At 41.8% G+C, this 19,062-nt stretch overlaps 1 protein-coding gene across 1 annotated transcript; it reads right to left on the minus strand.

Annotated features, from left to right (window-relative positions):
• Window positions 1-718: 718 nt before the first annotated feature.
• Window positions 719-9,511, minus strand: fzd4 (frizzled class receptor 4). The gene is made up of 6 exons (XM_046389245.1): window positions 8,792-9,511; window positions 5,855-5,992; window positions 5,259-5,639; window positions 4,666-4,811; window positions 3,903-4,150; window positions 719-3,708 (listed from the first exon to the last, which is right to left on the minus strand). Exons 1-6 carry the CDS (start codon window positions 9,041-9,043, stop codon window positions 3,290-3,292), a joined length of 1,584 nt encoding a protein of 527 aa, XP_046245201.1. The 5' UTR covers window positions 9,044-9,511; the 3' UTR covers window positions 719-3,289.
• Window positions 9,512-19,062: the final 9,551 nt, after the last annotated feature.

The raw sequence follows: 19,062 nt of genomic DNA on the forward strand, positions 1-19,062 counted from the left end.
TGTATTGTGTGTGAGCGTCTGTGGTCTGCATGCATGCGTGTGTGTGTTGGTGGTGGGGGGGGTTGTAAGTTCCTAGCTGATGAGATGTGATTGATGGTACAGTAATGTTTACCAAAGTATAATCACCGTGTTTCCACTGTGGATTCAAAACAAATTAAGTGGTCACGGAGCATTTCTTATCCTAACCCAAAGTAGCTGTTAAAAAGAGACATAAAGGAGATCAAAACGTAGGCGCTGCTGTATAGACGTGCAGCGTTAGGGGTTAGCAGGCTGCAGACAGCTGCTCAGGGGTGTTAGGGCCCCGTGAGACACCAACACTTCATTTGGCTCATCAGACAAGAGGTGGCAGCATTGTTCAACCTATTAGTAAGTAAACAGAACTGAGAGGATGTGAAGTGGTGTTACATGGTAGCAGAACAGAACTCCCTCGCTCATACATATTTCCTGTTTTTATTTGTCTATTGTGATAGTTAACAGAAGGGGTTTGCAGTGCTGGTCAGACAAAACATGATGTTCAGAGAGCAAAGACTAGTCTGTTACTTTCACAAAAAACAGCCGAAGAACAGGTAATAAAAATAACTTTCAGCAGCCCTATTTCTATTGCGTCTTTCTCTCTCTCTCTCTCTCACTCACTCTCACTCACACACACACACACACACACACACGTACAGTCACTTGTACATATTTGAACACTAGTAAAATTTCACCAACAACATACTGGAAACCAAAAGGTTTTTTATTCATCATCTTCTGATACAAAAGTGTTTTTAAATAACAAACAAGTTTTAAAATTTTTTGTCACTTTTTTTACAAGGATAAATTAGCAGTTTCTCTATAATACAATGATGAAATCATCACGACAACAGATTTCTATACAAAGGAACAGTCCTTAAAGGCTACGATCAGTGTTGGTGAACATTGATTCATATCTGGGCTTCTCAAAAGCATTTACAAATCAGTTATACCAGTGGTTCTTGATCTTCATTAGGCTGTGGCACACACTCGTCATGTTTCAAGGCACAACTGTTTGATAATTGTTTGAAAATGTCACCTGAAGCTTGGTGTGGTCATAGAAGAGTAGACGGCCAAGACATGAAGACAGTTTAAAGAGGGGAAACTGAATTAGCTCAGAAGGGGAGGTGGTCTGAGGTTAATTTAATTCCGCTTAACTCGACATAATGTTTGTTTGACTTTGGAAATGTAATAAGTGTGCCAAGGTATGCTGGTTTGAGAGACATGTTTTTATTTGGGTTCTACGTTTCACCAGAACCTCCAAAAGTATAACTGAATGTAATAAGGATGCTGTTACACGTAGCATATTTTGGAGAAAAGGGAGCCCACACTGTAAAAATCATTTTTCTGCCCCATTCTAATACCTGTGATGACCTGTGACACACAGGTGAAACATTATTCCAGACCATACACAAATGCCCTGAACCAAGTTTTCTTTACTCTTCTTAAATGTAGAGGACATAGTGCAACACACACCTCACATTTTTATACATTCAAAGGCAAGCTTTGCTAGATAGATTGTCAGGCAAATATACGGCGCATAGGAACGGCTGCGAGATATGATGAATGCAGCAGTAAGACATGATGGATCAGGAATAACTTATTGTGAAGCTTAGGGTTTTAAGAGGTTTTCAGAGAAGTTACTGATGTGGTGGGAGATGGAGACAATAAATAGAAATCTCTTCTCTATTGTCCATGAAATTCTGAAACGCGATACGTACAGTAATTGATTGTCTGGGAAATGAGCCATCGTGCAGTAGAGAAGGTTAAAGAGAAACAGGCAGGCATTGGGCCAATGAGAGAATTAGATAGGCAGACATTACAAATGTGCAGGCAGGACAATTATTAGTGCATTGTGTATCATCAAACTGGAGTGGTAAACACAATAATAGAAATATAAGTTGGGGGATGAGATTTGTGGGACTGTGTATACCTGCACAAAGGTGTGTGTGTCTGTGACAGCTCTTTGTTGTCTTTTGGCCAGTGATTGTCTAATAACCTCTACAGTATAACCTGTCTGAGGTCTGATGTTTGGAAAATATTGGAATTTAATTTCCTGAATTTCATGATATCTCAACAACATATGCAGTACAGGGTTTCCAAGAAGATGGCCAATTAGCTGAGCTTTTCACAGACAGCAGAGGTGAAACACGCAGGCCTACATTTCCCAGACACCTCACTGCTTGCATATTTATGAGCTGATAAAAGGCACGGCCAGGGTTCTCCCATCACACACTGGGTTGTGACTTCATAGTTACCACAGACTTTACTCACAAGACACATTAAAAATTAATCTGCCATCATGCTTCTCTGTCCACCCTTCATAATATTTGCAATAAAGTGAGCAATAATCGACATTAGTTGTTTTTTTTTTCCGTGGCCTTCATGTTAAGGGCCCTCTGCATTTTGATATACTGTGTAACAAGTGGTTATTAGTCTCATTGCTGCCATCCCTGGAAATACACTGATGCTTCACTGCATCATTACAGCTTAGAGCTGGTTTCCCAAAGAATTCTGACTGATAACAATCACTCCTTTACTAACTCCTTTATGTTGTACAAAAGGTAATAATTTACAAAAAATATTCTGCTGTTCATGGGTAAACACACCATAGATTTAAGGCCATATTTGATATGTTTTCAGATTTTACAACTTACTTCTGGTTATTGATTTTCTAAACCTTTGCATATGGACATGAAACTCTGCAGGAACTCAAGCTGTTAGATGCATCTGCATCTGTATCGACAGTCCAGTGTCAAATTCAAAAGGCCCTAAAGCAATACAACAGTTTAAAGGTTACGGTCACCAGCAGATTCAGTCTCTTCAGCTAAGGGCTCTGGAGATGAGAGAGACAGGGAGGTAGACGTGGTGCTACACAGCTTACAGTATTGGTGTGTCTGGTCTGCATATTGATGCTTCTGTTCTGCCTATCCCGTCTCTCTGTCTCCTTCATTTTTAGTTTTCTCTCTCTCTCTGGGCAATTGAAGTCTAACAGAGGTAGAGAGGCTACTGTTGCTACTTATGTATGACCCAATCCTCCATTTTTATCCACCTTAAGAGGCACACAAGTAGAGCTTATGGACTTTCAGCGAGCATTTATGATGCCATTGCATCCAGTGGCCTCCTTGAGAAACTCCTGCTGTGTCCTTGTGTCACACATTGTTCATCTCCCTCTTGTCTCTTTTCTCTGCCCTCTCCATCTTTTGTTTGGCAGAGTGAGTTTCTGTAAGTGAGAGAGAAGTAGGTAGAAGTTCCTTTCCATTCCTGTCCTTTCTCCTCACACTACCGTCTCATTGCCTTTCCCCGGTTTGATCCAGCCCTCGCCCGGTGTCCTCTTGCCACCCCGACTCGCCCTGCTATCCCTGAACAGGCGGGCAGAGCACCGCTGCCAGGTGTGGAGGGTTTTTGCTGACCAGATCCACATACCTGATGTGATGCCTACAAGCAGAGACATGAAGATCCGAAGCATCTCTGATGCCACGTATGAGTCTCGAGGGCTGGCCCTGAACTCCCCCCAGTGAGAGAGCTGGTAGAGGTAACAGCCAATGACAGTGGATGCTGGGACAGTATAGAGAACAGAAAACACTCCTATCTTCACCATTAAACGCTCCAGCTTGTCTGTTTTGGCACCGTCCTTCTGCAGATTGGAACGGATTTTGAAAAGAGCCACGAGGCCAGCACAGATGAACAGAGTGCCTGAAGCGCAGAGAGGAAACAACAGTCATGTAAGAGAAAAGACAATGACTGGAATGTAAAAGCAATAAATGAACTGAGGGACTGTACGTGTTAAAGAATGAATGTGAATATAAAGTACAGGTATAAACTGTTTTTAGTAGAAAAGGCAAGTTGTACAAATATACAAATTGATAGTCCCCGCATGTCGTACTTACCTATTAGAAGGTATGTGGCCAGCGGTGCGACCACAAAGCCTGTGAGTGCCTCCTGCTGCTGGTTGCCAACATAACAGAGCCCCGTCAGGTCGTCAGCGTCCACCAGTCGCATTATAAGGATGACAATGGTTTTAACGGCTGGGATGGCCCAGGCTGCTATGTGGAAGTAGGAGCTGTGCATTTCAATGGCCTCATGGCCCCACTTCAGTCCAGCAGCCAAGAACCAAGTGAGGGTCAGGATCACCCACCTGAAAGAGGGAAGGCAAGACGTTAACTTTTCCATTTAAAAAAAAAAAAATCATGCAGATACATTCTAAATAGCTTATTGTGTGTGAGAGAGAGAGAGATAAGTGAATTATGATCACATTTTAGGAGAGAGTGAAGTCCTTGAACTTTTCAGTGCGTTGATCTTCCAAAAGGGAAAAGTGAAGACAAACAGGAAGCCAGAGCAAAGGAAGAAGAGCTGTGGCAGCAGTGTGTTTCCACTGCAACTGTAGTGACAGCATGCATACACTTTTTTTTTTTTTTTACAAAGGCTGCCTTTGTCAATGGAAATTAATCTGTGTAGCACAGAGGTTATGAGACAGGATAGTTAGACTTTAAAGAAAACAGGATACAAGTCTTGCGTTCCAATTGTTCCCTCGAAAATTTCATTCAGAGCAGTTGAAGACAATGGGACAAAGACACGAAGGATTGAAATGATGTGTGTGTGAGTGAGTGAGTGAGTGAGTGAGAGAGAGAGAGAGAGATTGTTTGTACTAACCACAGTGAGGAAGCCATGCCAAAGAAGTAGAGCAGGAGGAAGACTATGGCACAGCCAGTACTCTTTAACCCTTCTTGGACTAAAATTGGTACTGCTGCAGCATCCAGGTCACAGGAAACACGTTCCCTCCCCAAAGTCAGCCGCACCTGCAGGAAAGCACAGAAGGTGACAGTGGAAATAATTATTTAAAAAAAAAAAAAAAGATTAATGAAAGAAAAGACACAAAGTCATAATCTGTGAGTCTCATTTCCACCTGACTGAAAATAATGTTTCCGTTTATATAAGCAGCATGTGATTAAACCCTCTGTGCGTAGTGTTTAGTGCAAAACAACAACTGATTAAGTATCTTATTATTATGTCTTTACTGATTTAATATTTTGACAGGAGATGAGCAGATAAAATAGACCACCCAAGCAAACATTTGTCTTAATTTATTTTATGACTTCACTGGACAGGGACAAGGTGATTGATCAGTGCGAAAAAAAACTGTAAATGAGCAAGACTAGTATTTTTGATGGATTCTTTTTTTTTAAATTTATTATTCCCTCACAATGATCTTCAGTGGGACAAAATAACACAAATCTCCCACTTACCAGGTAGGCAACGCTGTACAGATTACAGCACATAGACAGGAAGATGATGGGCCTTTCAGGGTAGGAGAAGCGCTGTGAATCCAACAGAAAGGTCAGGACTGTGAGCGTGGTCGACAGGAAGCACAGCACGGCCCACACTGCCATCCACGCATCCGTGAAGACCTTGGCCCCTCGCCGGTACAGCCCGCTGTCGTAACCACACTGGAGAGTACAGCTCTCAGTCTGTTTTAACCAGGTGTACTGGTCAAGTGCAGATCCCAGGGCGTGACACTCCTCCTGGTGGTGAGGATGGCGAACGGGCTGGTAGGCCTCATCCACGGGACCCTCCATACACATATGGTTGTGGTCGTTTTGGGGTGGGAAGAGGCTGCAGTTGAGTTCCTGGTGATGACACATGATGGGAAATGGGATTTTAGTTGATTATATTACAGTTGTGAGATGTACTTTCAAACAAATTAACGTCTATTTTTTGGCCTAAAGGAAAGCATATATCTTAATATTTTGTTTCTTATGTCATATTGCAAACATTGTCCAACCACATGCTAAAGTTATTTCTGTCAATACATGCAGGATGTTTGTTCGATGCTGTGACTCACCTCGGGCCATATGAAGCCAAACTCATGGAGCACTGGGAGGCATTTTCTCTTGACAGAAAGACACATGCTACCACATGGACCAATGGGGATGGGAACCTTGTCTGTACACATTGGCACATAGACTGAGCACAGGAAGAACTGCAAAGAGGAGGAAATACAAGTTGAACATTTTGCCTTTTTACAAAATGGCAAAGTATCATTTCAGTCATGAGATTTCATAATATATGATAAAGAGTGACTACAGAGCAAGTGTGAAGTGAAAGAAATGACACAAGAAGTGTGGAATAACATGTTGTGTGTTTGTGTATATATTCAGATACCTGGACAGGACAGTACACCAAAACTAGTTTCAACTGAACTGACACTGTAGGTGAAGGAGGAATGAAACGGTCATCCAATGCTATGCCATATTTCAGCACACGGCTTTGTGGACTTTGATACAGTTAAGTTAAAGCAAACTGAAAAGCAGGAGTTACAGTACATCATGTCAGTGGTGTAGTGCTTGTTAAAACAGCGCTGTGCCTGCCCTGTGGGCCAATATGTCTATATATTACAACAGGATTACAGCTGGTAGGCAGCTACAACATGTACTCCCACATGTGGCTCCTCCATCTACTTGTATATACCACTCACTGGTGTCTCTCTGCCCTTGCTTTCAATACATTGCATCACCTCTTCAAGCGGTGGGTCTCTAAGAAAAACCATAACTTGACTCAAAAACCATGGCCAAAACTTAACCTGCTTCCAAGGCTACACATACAACTCTGCATCTTTAAAAACAATAGGTGAACTTAACAACACAGAGGGCATGTGCCCTGTCATGCTCCATAATCCCCCCTTAATCCAAGGCTCAGTTTTCTCTGTCCCATGGCAATGGTTTTGAAATAGATATCTAAGTCAGGGTTATAAAGATAGTGAACAGTCTGAGATCACATTTGACTGGTTGAGGTGGGAGTGATTTGAGGGAAGAAGTACTCTGAGGTTACAAAAGGTTGCAATTTTAAGTGATTTCATGCCTTTGCGGTGAAATCTGTTTGAAGCCAGGGTGTAAAATTGTGCCAGGCTCATGATATGAAAACACACAGAAGCAGAAAGTACATTTCACTCTGCCATCTTCAGGTAAATTAAACAAACATGTGCCCCAATAGCCTGGATGTGTTGATGGCTGACTTTAAGTGCTAAAGCGTGTTAGAGTGAAGGGTTTGCTGCCATTTTCTCATTTTAAAAATACTGAAATATTTAATGGACCATAATCAGAACAAAATGTTTTGGGCTTTGCACCCTTGATCCAGTGATAGGGAAAACTCAGCTTGAAATCAGCCCTTGAACGAAGCCCAAATGAAACATGAATCCAAGAAGGGTGTCAAGGTTGGGAAATAAATACACACGGAAAGACTGTAGAACTCTCTCTTTCTGTGGGACTTTGTTTGCATAGCAATCATAAAAACTGTGCATCTGTGCACCATTCTAATCCTGGACTCCGAAAATCAACCGCATAAATGATTTGTGTAGGAACTGAAACAGAATCAGTGAGGTATATTTCTGTTTCGTACCGAACAATGTTTGTTGCCTTCTGATCGTGAGTCCGAACTGTGATAAAACTCATGCTCTGTTATTGACTGTATGAGATGTCGAAATCAGGTATCTGAGTCAAAGGGAACTTCCCCTCAATCCAATTTGTTATACTGCTCTCTGATCAGTATCTTAGGCTGTACTGCAGCAAATGGAGCAGACTGGCTGATCTGGAGACAGTTTAAGTTCCTTACCACTAATGCAAAACCTTTGTTCCCAAAACTGAACCACACACATTGTGGTTATCTTGACTAATTTGTTGTTTGATTAGATGAAATTTAAAAAGTTAACAAAACACCAGAGGGAAATTCTTGAATAGCAGCTGCAGTGCAAACTAGGAAAGAGTGCAACGTTGCATTAGATAAACTTGTGATATTTCCCACAGTAACTCATGCAAACTCTTCCAGTGACGGTAATGCAATACGTTTTGGGTGTTTTCCCCAACTGCTGGTAACCTGAGTGGTGTCACTTCACTGCTAAAAGCTGCTCTGGTTACTTGTCAGGAAGCCTCCCATTAGAGCAACTGTTCGTGGGATACAGTTTCCCTTTTCCCTTTCCTCTTTCTTTAGCGTGTGTGTGTGTGTGTGTGTGTGTTTGTTTTTTGGGGGGGACTAGACAACACCTTTAACACAATTCTCTTAGAATAATGTGTGAGAAAGGGCATCTCAAAATAAAAAGATGTCAGAACACAAGTCATTTTCAGAAACTCCCTTCACGGACACAAACTTGATCTCGGTTGTGTCACCACTCTTTCCAGTTATATTCTAAGGTCTAAATATTAGAGACGTGGAATTTGTTCTTACATGGTACATGAAGCAAACAAGCAGCATTTGTCTTAGGACACTGAGGGCACCATTGTTAAAGAGAAGACAGTACAGTATACAGTATAGCACTGAAGACTCAGCTGTTGCTGTGTGGGGCATGAACTCAGAATGTCAACAGACAGAGGGGGCATTTTCATTGAAATTAGCGTGACAGTCTGGTACAACAGGACGGAAGGAAGGCAGGGACTCCTCTGCTTAATTTAGCTCTATGGAGATCAACCTATATTATGCTCCTCATTATCAGTGGTACCATCAGTACTGCTTGTACCTCCCTGTCATGTGCTCTGGGACCAGTGTTCTTCTTGCATCTATCTCTCTCTCTCTCACACTCTCTCTCTCTCTCTCTCTCTCTCTCTCACACACACACACACACTCACACACGCAAATATAGCAGACTATCTCGACTCCGTGCCTTTTCAGAGTCCAGGATCAGTGTTCCTAAATTTGTCCATGTTAAAGATTGACTGCGTGCTTTTAATAACGCGCTGTCTATTTTATTGTGACACCAGGACGCACTGAGTGCCTCACATCAGTCCAGTACCTTGAGTTGACTGGAGCAGCCGTACTGTATGAGCGGCGTGAACGTGGTCAGCTGCAGCTCGGCGTCCGACTGCAGCACGTTGCCGACAAGGTTGGGCATCTTAGTGACGTTGTAACCGAGACCCTGGCACATGCTGATCCGGATCGGGTCGCAGGTCATTTCTTCCGCCTCATCGCCGAAAGCCTGCACCAAGCAGAGCCCGGACAAGACGAGCAAGGCTGCCCCGCTGAGCGACACCATCAACCCGGGCATGGTCACCGCCTGCCCTTTGTAAATGTTGGTACAGTTAATTATACAGTTATCCTCCTTAATGCAAGCACCGAAGCTTAGGTTTGGTCTCCCTGGAAACCGAGGCGCGTGTTTATAGTCCAGCAGAAGTGGAGCGCGTGTAGTCCGTGCGTTCTTGAGACTATAATATCCAACTCCGAGCCATTCAGTGGATTAAAATATCCAGAAAGCAGCAGTGAATCATTACGAGAATCAAAGGATGTTTCAGTTAAAATAATATACGCATCTGTGGTGTTTTAGATTAAAAAAAAAAACACATTTGGATAAATCCTGCAGGTTGCCTTGCCTTGTTCCCCGTTAGTAACTCCGTTTGGAGAAGCGCAGCGCAGCGACGAGATACAGCGGTCTGCTTTTACGCCTACTGCCTGCAAGCGTCCTGCTCAAAACTTTATTGTGTCTGTGAGGAGAGACTATTTTGCCCGTCCAGAGGAGAGCCGACCAATCCATGCGCGGGAGTTGGGTTTTCCTGACCAACCCCTGACCGGGGGGGCGGGATCCAAAAGAAAAATAGAGGAGTGACCCCCCCCCCCAACATCCCATCTCCTCCTCTCTCCTCTCCTTTCCTTCAGCTTTTTGTCCTCTCCCGTCTCCTTGTTTCATTTCCTCTTCCATCCTATCTTATTCTTTCCTCACTGTGTTCCCTCCTCTCCTGTCCTACTGCAAAGAAAATCAGAGCGCATTCTTCAACTAATTCTGACAACATCCAGAACCTGTATTTATACTGGCTGATGTGGCTTACATATGTTTTTATTGGCTATATTTTTTAGAAAATAAGCATCTGAAAAGTAGATTCTTCAGCGTGTGTTTGTGTGTGAGAGAGCGAGTGTTGTTATTTTATATTTAAAGTCCGTAATAGTCTTTTAAGCCTGTCTGGAACTTCACCACAGGTTCCACTCTCTTTCTCTAAAGGCCCGTCAGCTCTAAGTGCTCATGACATTGTAATTGAAAGTAGGGTCTTAAGTGATGCTGAAGCATTTGAAATCTGTTTTGCATTGCAATGAAAGCACATACTGGACAGGTCTGGACTTTTGTTTGGTTGTGGCACCCAGGGAGAAGACTTCTCTTTTACAGCATGAAACGAGCAGCGAAGAGTGTTGTTTTGGCTTTTCTGTGTTGTAAAAGTGGACCTGGGTGAGAAAAGTGCTTGGATTTGTTGCAAATATTTCAAGAGGAGGAAAACTGAACCAATATTTGATTTGATGTTTTCTTGCAAGTGATTTGCCCAATTCTGAGAATGTTTATGTGTCTGCTAGGTGTAATCAAACTCAACTCAAGGAGTTCCACTGGCCATTTTAAATGCTGCAAATACCTGGACCCATATTCTAATGTTACTTTGTCCAAAGATAAAATGAAAAAAAAATTCAAATGAGGTTGATTTCAGACCAACACAGACATATATAAGAGTGATCTTTATTTTATTCTAAGTGTATTCTACATGTCCGGCAACAGTTGGCATTATTTATCAAAGTTTCGAGTGCTGACCCATTGAAACAACTGAATTTGGGTGAGATCATTTGGTGCTGACATTCCACACATGACCCAGAAACACACACACACACACACAACGAGGGAGCGTGGCAGGACACCACATATGTGCCTTTTTCTCCTCTGTCTTCTTCTGACCAAAGGCACAAAGCAGAGACACACAGAGAACTAAAACAGAAAAAAATAACACAACAAACTATAAAAAAATGTGTAGTGCTAACGCTGCAGGCCAACATAGTATTTGATGCAGTGATACTAATCCTCTCCTTTGTTGTGAATTCCTAACCTGGCACACTTGTGTTTACTTCTAGACAGTTGCAGTTCATAAGAGATTTGAATAAATGCTTAAAAAGTGAAAACATCTGCAGCATTGTGGTTGTCTTGTTGTGCTGCTGTGTTTTCCCTCCTGGATTATACTGTGATGTATAGGCGAATGCAGTGTGACAATTGATTGGCAGCAGCAGTGACCTCTCCACACACACACACACACTTCTCTCTACTCTCACACACAGACACACACATTCGCATACACACCATCCCCCCCTCTGCTGCTCTTTGGCTGAACCTGAGGTCAAGACCTGAAGTAATTAGCATTGAGCTGAAACAATAGTGTGTGCCCTGGAACCGATGGTTATCAAAGGCGTGGCGTGTGTGTGTGAGCAAAAGAAGAGGAGCAAAGAAAATTCTCATTCATTCTCAGTCATTCTTTTCTTTTGGCATTACAGCGGCAACACTCTAAATCAATTAATTTTAATGCTTGATACAAAGAAAACGAGCCAGACAGGCTTGTGAGGTAAGGAGCTGCAGCAGCACATTTTCAGCTCGCGCCACCAGCACACTCCGTCCCCTCTGTTTACTTTCACAGTGGGGTGTGAATAGCAGGGGTGAGCAGACAACGTGTTGGAATTGACAGACTAATGACCATAACACTGAGTAGATAATGACCACAGCCTACTCTTTAAGCCATAAAACCAATGAGTGAATAATCAAAAACTCTTTCACATTAAAACTGACACTAATTGGCTGGTAAGAGAAGAAGAAACAGATGCAGCTTTTAAAGATGTAGAGCTAGATGGATGACAAATTAAAGGGAAAAACTGAAAAAAATGAGTGGAGAAACATAACCAATGTAAAAGCTTCCACAAAAACCGCCACAGGGTACAATTAAGCATCAGCACAATTAACATCAAATCATTCTCTGTGGTGTGTATAAAAGTGCCCGGTTGGCCCTGCTGATTCAGATTTTGTATCAGCATGGCAAGAGGAGAAAGATCTAAGTAACTTTGAAAGAGGGCTCATTGTTGGGGCACAGATGGCAGGAGCTCCAGTCACAAAGACTGCTTAGCTGGCTAGTGTTTCAGTAGGAACAGAGACTAAAGTGGCATCTGCAGTTTGATTTCTGGGAAAAACATCAGTGAGCAGAGCTTGGAACCTGTGGTCATCAGTGCATTTTTGATCACTGCGATGCTTGTGCATTTGTTCACTTGTGAAAAAGAAGAGTAACTCATCCTCAGGTGACTGAGAATATCAGCCATCTGCATTCACATTCACATAGAGTCATATTATAGATGGGGTGCAGGGCATTAAGTCACCGGTGATCTAGTGATTCTGCTCTGGGAGGCATTTTGCTGTCATGGTTTGGTTCCACTTGTTCCCTTAGAGAGAAGAGTTGCTACAAATGAATCCACAGTTCATTTCCTTTATCCTATAATGAAATATTTTTATCCTTATTATGGGAGACATCTCTTCCTGGATGGCACCCTTCAGTTCACTAGGGGTCGCGGAACGGTTTCATGATTATGAAAATGATGTGACTCAAATGTATTCTACGGCCTTCATAGTCACCAAATCTAAACCTAATGAGAGTTTGGACCAACATCTTGATTTTTCACTCACAAAAAGTTTTTAGAGATCGTAGACAAAAGCTCCAAATCAGAGGAAAATTGACATTCATTTGCTACGTATGGTCTGTTCAAAGAAGTAATTCAAGAGTTCCTCGATGCCTCACAGACGGCTGAAAGATGCCTAGCGGGTCAAATATCCAGTTGTGTCAGGGAGCCATTCAGTGAGCTACAGCCAGTGAAGGCGATATGGGCTGTGGGAGGGGAGTAGTTAAGAGACGGGACAGATTGCTCAGGGTGAATCTCTGTCTCCGATCAGTGATGTAGTGCGAAAACCACTTTAAGATTCCAGATACAAAACAAAAAGTTGTGTAGTGTAAATAGCACACTCTCCATCGCCATATTCAAAACATCAAATGAGGGAATATGTTTTCTAATAAACGGTGTTCCATCTCTCCAGCAGAGTTGCAGACACACTGAGGACCAACATCTCACAGAGACACTTTAGGTTGTTTTTTTCAAGTCCAAGTAAAGTCTCAAGTCTCTTCGGTCGCTTCGGTTTTACTGAGTGCTCTATAATCTGCTGCATGCCATCCAGTCTGCTTTGAAGAATGCATAGCCATTTCTTAGGAATTGAGAGCGTGTGTTGTATTACCATTATTCCTGTGTGTATTAGCATACAGTGTCAGCACAGATTAGTTTTTGATAGGATCACTTTAAACCGGATGTTGCAAAGCAGCATGAAATTATGCACGGTCACTGCGTCACATGTGGTGGCGCATTACAGAACCCCACATGCACCTCAGTTGCACTGCACACTGGACTGTTTAACATGAAGGTATGAAGTCTGGGATGTGGGAATAAATGAAGCCAGCTTCTGTCAGAAAGCAGAGATGTATTTTATGCACTGTAACAGAGGAGCAGAGTAGAGAAAAGGCAGCTCTCCATGCACCGACAGGTCAGAGGAAGAGCACACTGAATCACCTGATATCAGACACTCTGAGGGTCAATCCAGCATCCCTTAACTGGGATACTGCAGAAGTTTAATGTTTTTTCTGTTCGGGCCTTGTGTAAAGCTACTGTAGTGAAAGGCTATGATAAGTGTCCCAGCAGCAACAGATGTGCTCACCATGGTGTTGTGGTAGTTGTTGTGCCAGATGTTAAGTGATAATAAGGGAAGGAATGACTTTTTGCGTCCACTGTTAATACAGCAAAATAAATGTATAAAACAAATAGATCACAAGTCCCAAATCTGTGCAATATATAAATCCCATTTCTGATCTTCCTCACATTTAAAGTGACAAATCTTTATGTGTCTTGCAAGATATGAATAAAGTTGATGTAATGCATGAGACTTAAATGCTATGTGCATCTCTGGCTGTTCATAAGAAACAATTTTTAGCATTTTTATTTCCATGAATCCACAAGGAGTGTACTTTCTGGCCATCCTACTTCTATGCACTAATCACTTTCTGACCAAACCAGCAATCAGTTGCAGGAGGAAATCAGGCTGCCAATATTCAGGGTAGTGCAAGCATAGCATAAACATTTATGCCGACTAGTTAATTGATGGTGACTGCATGGAAAACAGTCTTTGCAGGCTGCAGAGGTGGGCTCTGGACACAGTAAATATCCAATCAAAATGCATTAAAAACATGATGTGAGTTGCGGGAAGCTGGAGGTTGAGGAGGGTTTGGGAATTTCAGCTGTGTGTGTCACTGATGGCAGCGATTAAACCATTTACAGTGTCAATATGTTCATGTTTGCAATATATCAAAACAACCCTATCAGCTCTTCTTATCATAATTGCCTTATCTTTGATACAACATAGACCGCTGATGGTTATCAGATTATTAAATTAGGTTGTAAAAACTTCCCACAAGACATGCAGTCTATGTGAGAGTTTGTGTGTGACAGTGTGAGTTTATTTTGCAGTCCAACGAGGCTCATTTCCACTGCTGTAGGCCAAGCAAAAATAGTCAGGGCTTTCTAATTATCTATGCCACACAGTTTCCTCCAACACAACATTCATGTGATTCTTTTTGTATGTTGATGCCAACAGAAAGGACTCAATGGTGTGGTTTTCCCTGCCCGAATTACCCACCCGGGCTAACATTTTGATGGTTTAATGCTTAAGAGCCCGGCTTTTGGAAAGACATGTGCCCTGACTGGCCTGGGACCAAACCGTCCCCACAGCCTTAAATTCCTTAATCCCTACTCTGCACCGCTGTCACCTTTTGTTACTTTGACAATAACACAAAATACATGTGCAGAATTATAGGTACCACATGAGGTAGACTGGCTGGGCAAACATAGCGAGTGTACGCCATCTTTATTGTTTAATTTGTCTTCAGTTATAAAGGGAGGATTTGAGAAGAGGTTAAGAGGGAGAAGTTAAAGGAATATTTATACCTTCACTGAGTTTGGAGATTTTAATGTCATCAGTCGATCTGAAGTTGGACCTTGTTGGAACTCCCTTAATCTCAAACTTATAAATCGATGTCTGCTAAATAATAACACCCACTGTCATCTTTGCCCCCAAAACACACGTTCTTGTTTGGTGTAACTGCTGGTTTGGTGCTGAGTCAGTGATTTATGATTACTAATAACGTAGCCTCAGCTGAGCAGACAGCTGTAATGTTCACTGATGCTAAAATCAGCTACAGTGCTGATATGGGCAAGGACTGCATATGTCCTTATTGATTTAATACCAGCTGTTCAGAATTAATTTAGGTTTTCTTCCTAACATCCTCTTTTTTTGACAGTACTGACTGTTAAATGTCACATGTACACAATTCACAAAAGGGAAGTGGCTTTTGTCACATAAAAGAACTAAAAAAAGAAAAAAGAAAAAAAAAAACATTCTGCGGTTCGAAATCAATTCTGCATCACATGAGACTCTTTGGAAACACTCAATGAATTCCCCACTGAAGGTTTTGAAGGGGCCGGAGTCAAATTGCAGGTTTTTATTCAAAGTATGCAGTTCTTAATACACTGCTCCATTTAAATGAATATGTAAACATGTTGGGTCGACCACAGCCCCGTTAAGACCAACTTGGTCTTGCTGTGGGAATGTAACCATTCTAACCTTTCAGCTTGGCAGGCAGAGTGAAAGGCAGTACCCCGAGGACAGAAGGAGAGACACAAGTGTGTATCAGTCACCAGATAGCATCTTATGGCTTGATGCCCAATCCCTTAGTTCTTGAAGTGTGGTATTAATAGGCCTGCCAACTCCTTGGAATGGTGTGAGTGTGCATAACTGCAAATGTTTTGAATGTAGGAAGCTGCGTGTGTCTGAAGCTGTGGGGCTTTACTTCCACGAATTTTGTGTTTCTAAGCTTCTGTGTATGGGAATGGAGATGTTTAGAGAAGTGGGGAGCAGCATGCGTGGGAGTTTGATTGAAAAGAGTACGGGGCTTTCTACAGGTGATCTGTCCCCTCTGGGACTGCAGGCTCATATTACCACACACATCACTGACTCCATCTCTTACCTCCCTCTCACCACCATCACCACTCTCTTTTCTGAAAGCAGTCAGTCATCTGCTCTTTTTCCATATCTAGTTGTAGAGTCAAATCTGCTAAAATGTGAGAAATACTGGTTTTCTTCTAGCCAGGGCTCTGAATTTTCAAACTGGCACAAAACGCGTTTGCTACATGACCATTTTTGGCTTTTTGGTCTTTCTGTTTCTTGTTCCATTTCTCATAATTTCCTTCTCCTCATTGTGCTGACATGGATGAGGTGGTGCAGCCGAAGTTGTTTTCATGCACATCTGCATCACTGATTAAACTTCTTTCCAATCAAACGGTAATCCATCTAAAAGCTCTGTTTACATGTGAAAATAACAAAATTACACTTCTCAATTCACAGCACCAGGAGATAAGGGAGAAATAGAGCAATAATAAGACTGAGTAAGAAAATGATAAACATTCAGATATTCAGAAATCTGGCATGTAAGTCACCTAAGCCAGTTTTCTCATGAGGAGTTTCTATCATGTTGTACTTTTTCAGGAAGCTACAGTGGAATGTGTTTTAGTGACTATGTCTGTGTTCTGAGATACCTCTTTACTGTACCTGAAAGCACAATTTGAGAATCAACTGCTACCTGCAACTACCTACAACAACACTGCTTTTTATACTCACCGCTGAGAAATTTTTTCCTCAACTTTTTTGAAGAAATTATTGCTAATGAAATGCTGATAGTTAAGCCAAGAAAACTAAAACACCTTTTGCTTGGAATGACTGACTGAAGATGAATATGTTTGAATATTTAACAATAATAACTGTTCAGTATAGCACAACTTTGAGTGCAGGAACAATTTACAAAACAGTGAGTGAAAGAAGAAGATGATCTTTAATGTTACTGATAATTTCTCAAATGGTTATCCTTTGTTTTAGCAACACAAATGTAAAAGCAAAAATTAATTAATTAATCATATAACCACAAAGATTTGGATTAGATTGATGTCTTAGTCTTAAATAGCATTGTTGTGATAGGAAATCCATTTCACCACAAATGCTGATGTCCTGTTACGTTAACATTTCAGCATTAATCTCTGACCTTTCCACTCCTTCACCCTTGTTTAGCCTTACATGAATTTCCGCTCTTACTTCTGCTTTTTCTGACCACACATTTCAGACTTTCTGAGCACAATGTGTCATTAGTCACAGTCTGTTAATGACCTTTTGCCGGAAACAAGCTCCGCCAACAGTCATAGGGTTTGTGAAATTTCCTTCTCCTTAGCGTCACTTGGTGGGCTTCCTAAGAGTTTCTGAAGAAAAAGTCTTTCTTTTGATTCCTGAATTCTCAAGATAGAAGTCACTACAAGACAGCGATAAGCTAACTGCAAAAGACTGGTTAATGCAGGGTAATATGACTGATACGATTTGACTTATTCCATATGTTTTTTTATAATCAGCCCTTTTTCCTTTTAAAAACCCTTAAACCCCTTTATTAATGATCATAAAGTTGATCATTGTAATGATTAATAATCATTACAATGACCAGTGTAGCTTAGAGCTCTTAGAGCTCTCAGTGCATCAAACTACCAAAGCAGTGCAGAAACATAAACGTGTCCCCAGATGTGCAGTGACCCAGAGCTCTTCAGAGGTCAAACATTCAGTCACAGTTTGTTTTATCAATAAAGTACAGGGGCCACTGGCAACTGCACGGCTCTTTAATTTGCTTTAAATACTATTATAATTTTTTTATTGCATTAAAATTGCTTTAGATTTGACTCAGTCATTTGGGAACCTCAAACTGAGACATTATCCTCTGTACAGAGATACCACAGACAAACAGAAAGAAAATCCCTCTTGTTAAGTTTAGGCCTGGACCTGATTGTGTTTCACTTTTTGTCTCTCACTCTCCTTCTCTCTCTGTAAATCACAAGCAGGGATTGTAGCTCATCGTGTGCACTAAATACTGGATAACCAGGTAATAAAAATCATCTGGACTACTTGTTTTATTTGATTTGTTTGCTTGCTTGTGGTCATAGACCATTTACACACGTTTAAAGCATATTTATGAATGAACAAGGAATGTCCTGACTTGTCTTAAATTCAGTCCTTTTTTAACCACAGTTTAATGGAAAAAAACAACAACTTTAAAATGGCTTGTTCACATGCACATGCGATAAGTTCAGCATCATGAGATGAGTGTCACTGGCAGGATGCTACCATGCACCAGGAAGTGTCTTGTCTATTCATTTTCAATTCCACAAGACACTTTTCTGAGGGGTGACTTTTGCCCAAGGCAGCTCCGTCTGGCCTGTTCGGTGACAAGCAACAGAGTGCTGATAGATGGTTCCTGTCCATGGCTGTAAATCGGCCTCTTGTTGGAGAGTTAACCCCTGTAACCCTGCTCGTCTGTAACGGCAGACTCCCTTCTCACAGCCTCAGGCAGCTGAGGAAGCTTTTCTCAGAAATCAGATGAACAGGTGGTAGCGGCCTAGTTGGCAAACGAATGGACATCATTGCCTCGAAAAATTGTCCCCGTTGCTGTGAACGGCTGCCTGGGTGAGAATTTGGCTTGCAAAAGAAAAATAAAATCATCTCCCATCTGTCCAACATCTGCAACGCCAGCTGAAGGCAGCTTCCTGTGATTACAGAAACCACATTAGGAAGGTCTAACACAATGAAAAAAAATCATCTGAGCAGTGCACATCAGCGCAGGGGTCATCTAAGTAGGATGGACAAACTACTTAGGTTTCTGTTTGGGCTGCTGAATGTGTTTCTTTGTGCGGTGACTTTCTCCTTTTGAAGTCATTCTTCAGAATTAATCAGAAGGAAAATATATTGCGTAAAAGCTCAATTGCAATTAACCACACACACACACACCACACACACATTGATACTCTCTGAGAATTAGGGAGTTGTTCTCCTCCTCCTCTTGACCTTCTGCAGACACAGCTGTTTCTCCTCTCCTCTGACTGGTGACTGGGACGAGTATTATTAATGTGCTGTAACTGAGTAACCACATAATATGGATCTGTGTAGCCCTGCTCACAAACTGATTTATCTCCCTGCTCATTGCGTTTGTGTGTGGGCGGGTGTGCATGCATTCACTATCTGTCTGTACAGTATTCCATATATGAATTCATGTTGCACTAATGCGGGGTGGATTTGTCGCTGTACTAAATTACGCAGTTGCACATCAT

This window comes from Scatophagus argus, chromosome 5 (genome assembly GCF_020382885.2).
Source record: "Scatophagus argus isolate fScaArg1 chromosome 5, fScaArg1.pri, whole genome shotgun sequence".
Lineage (NCBI taxonomy): Eukaryota > Metazoa > Chordata > Actinopteri > Scatophagidae > Scatophagus > Scatophagus argus.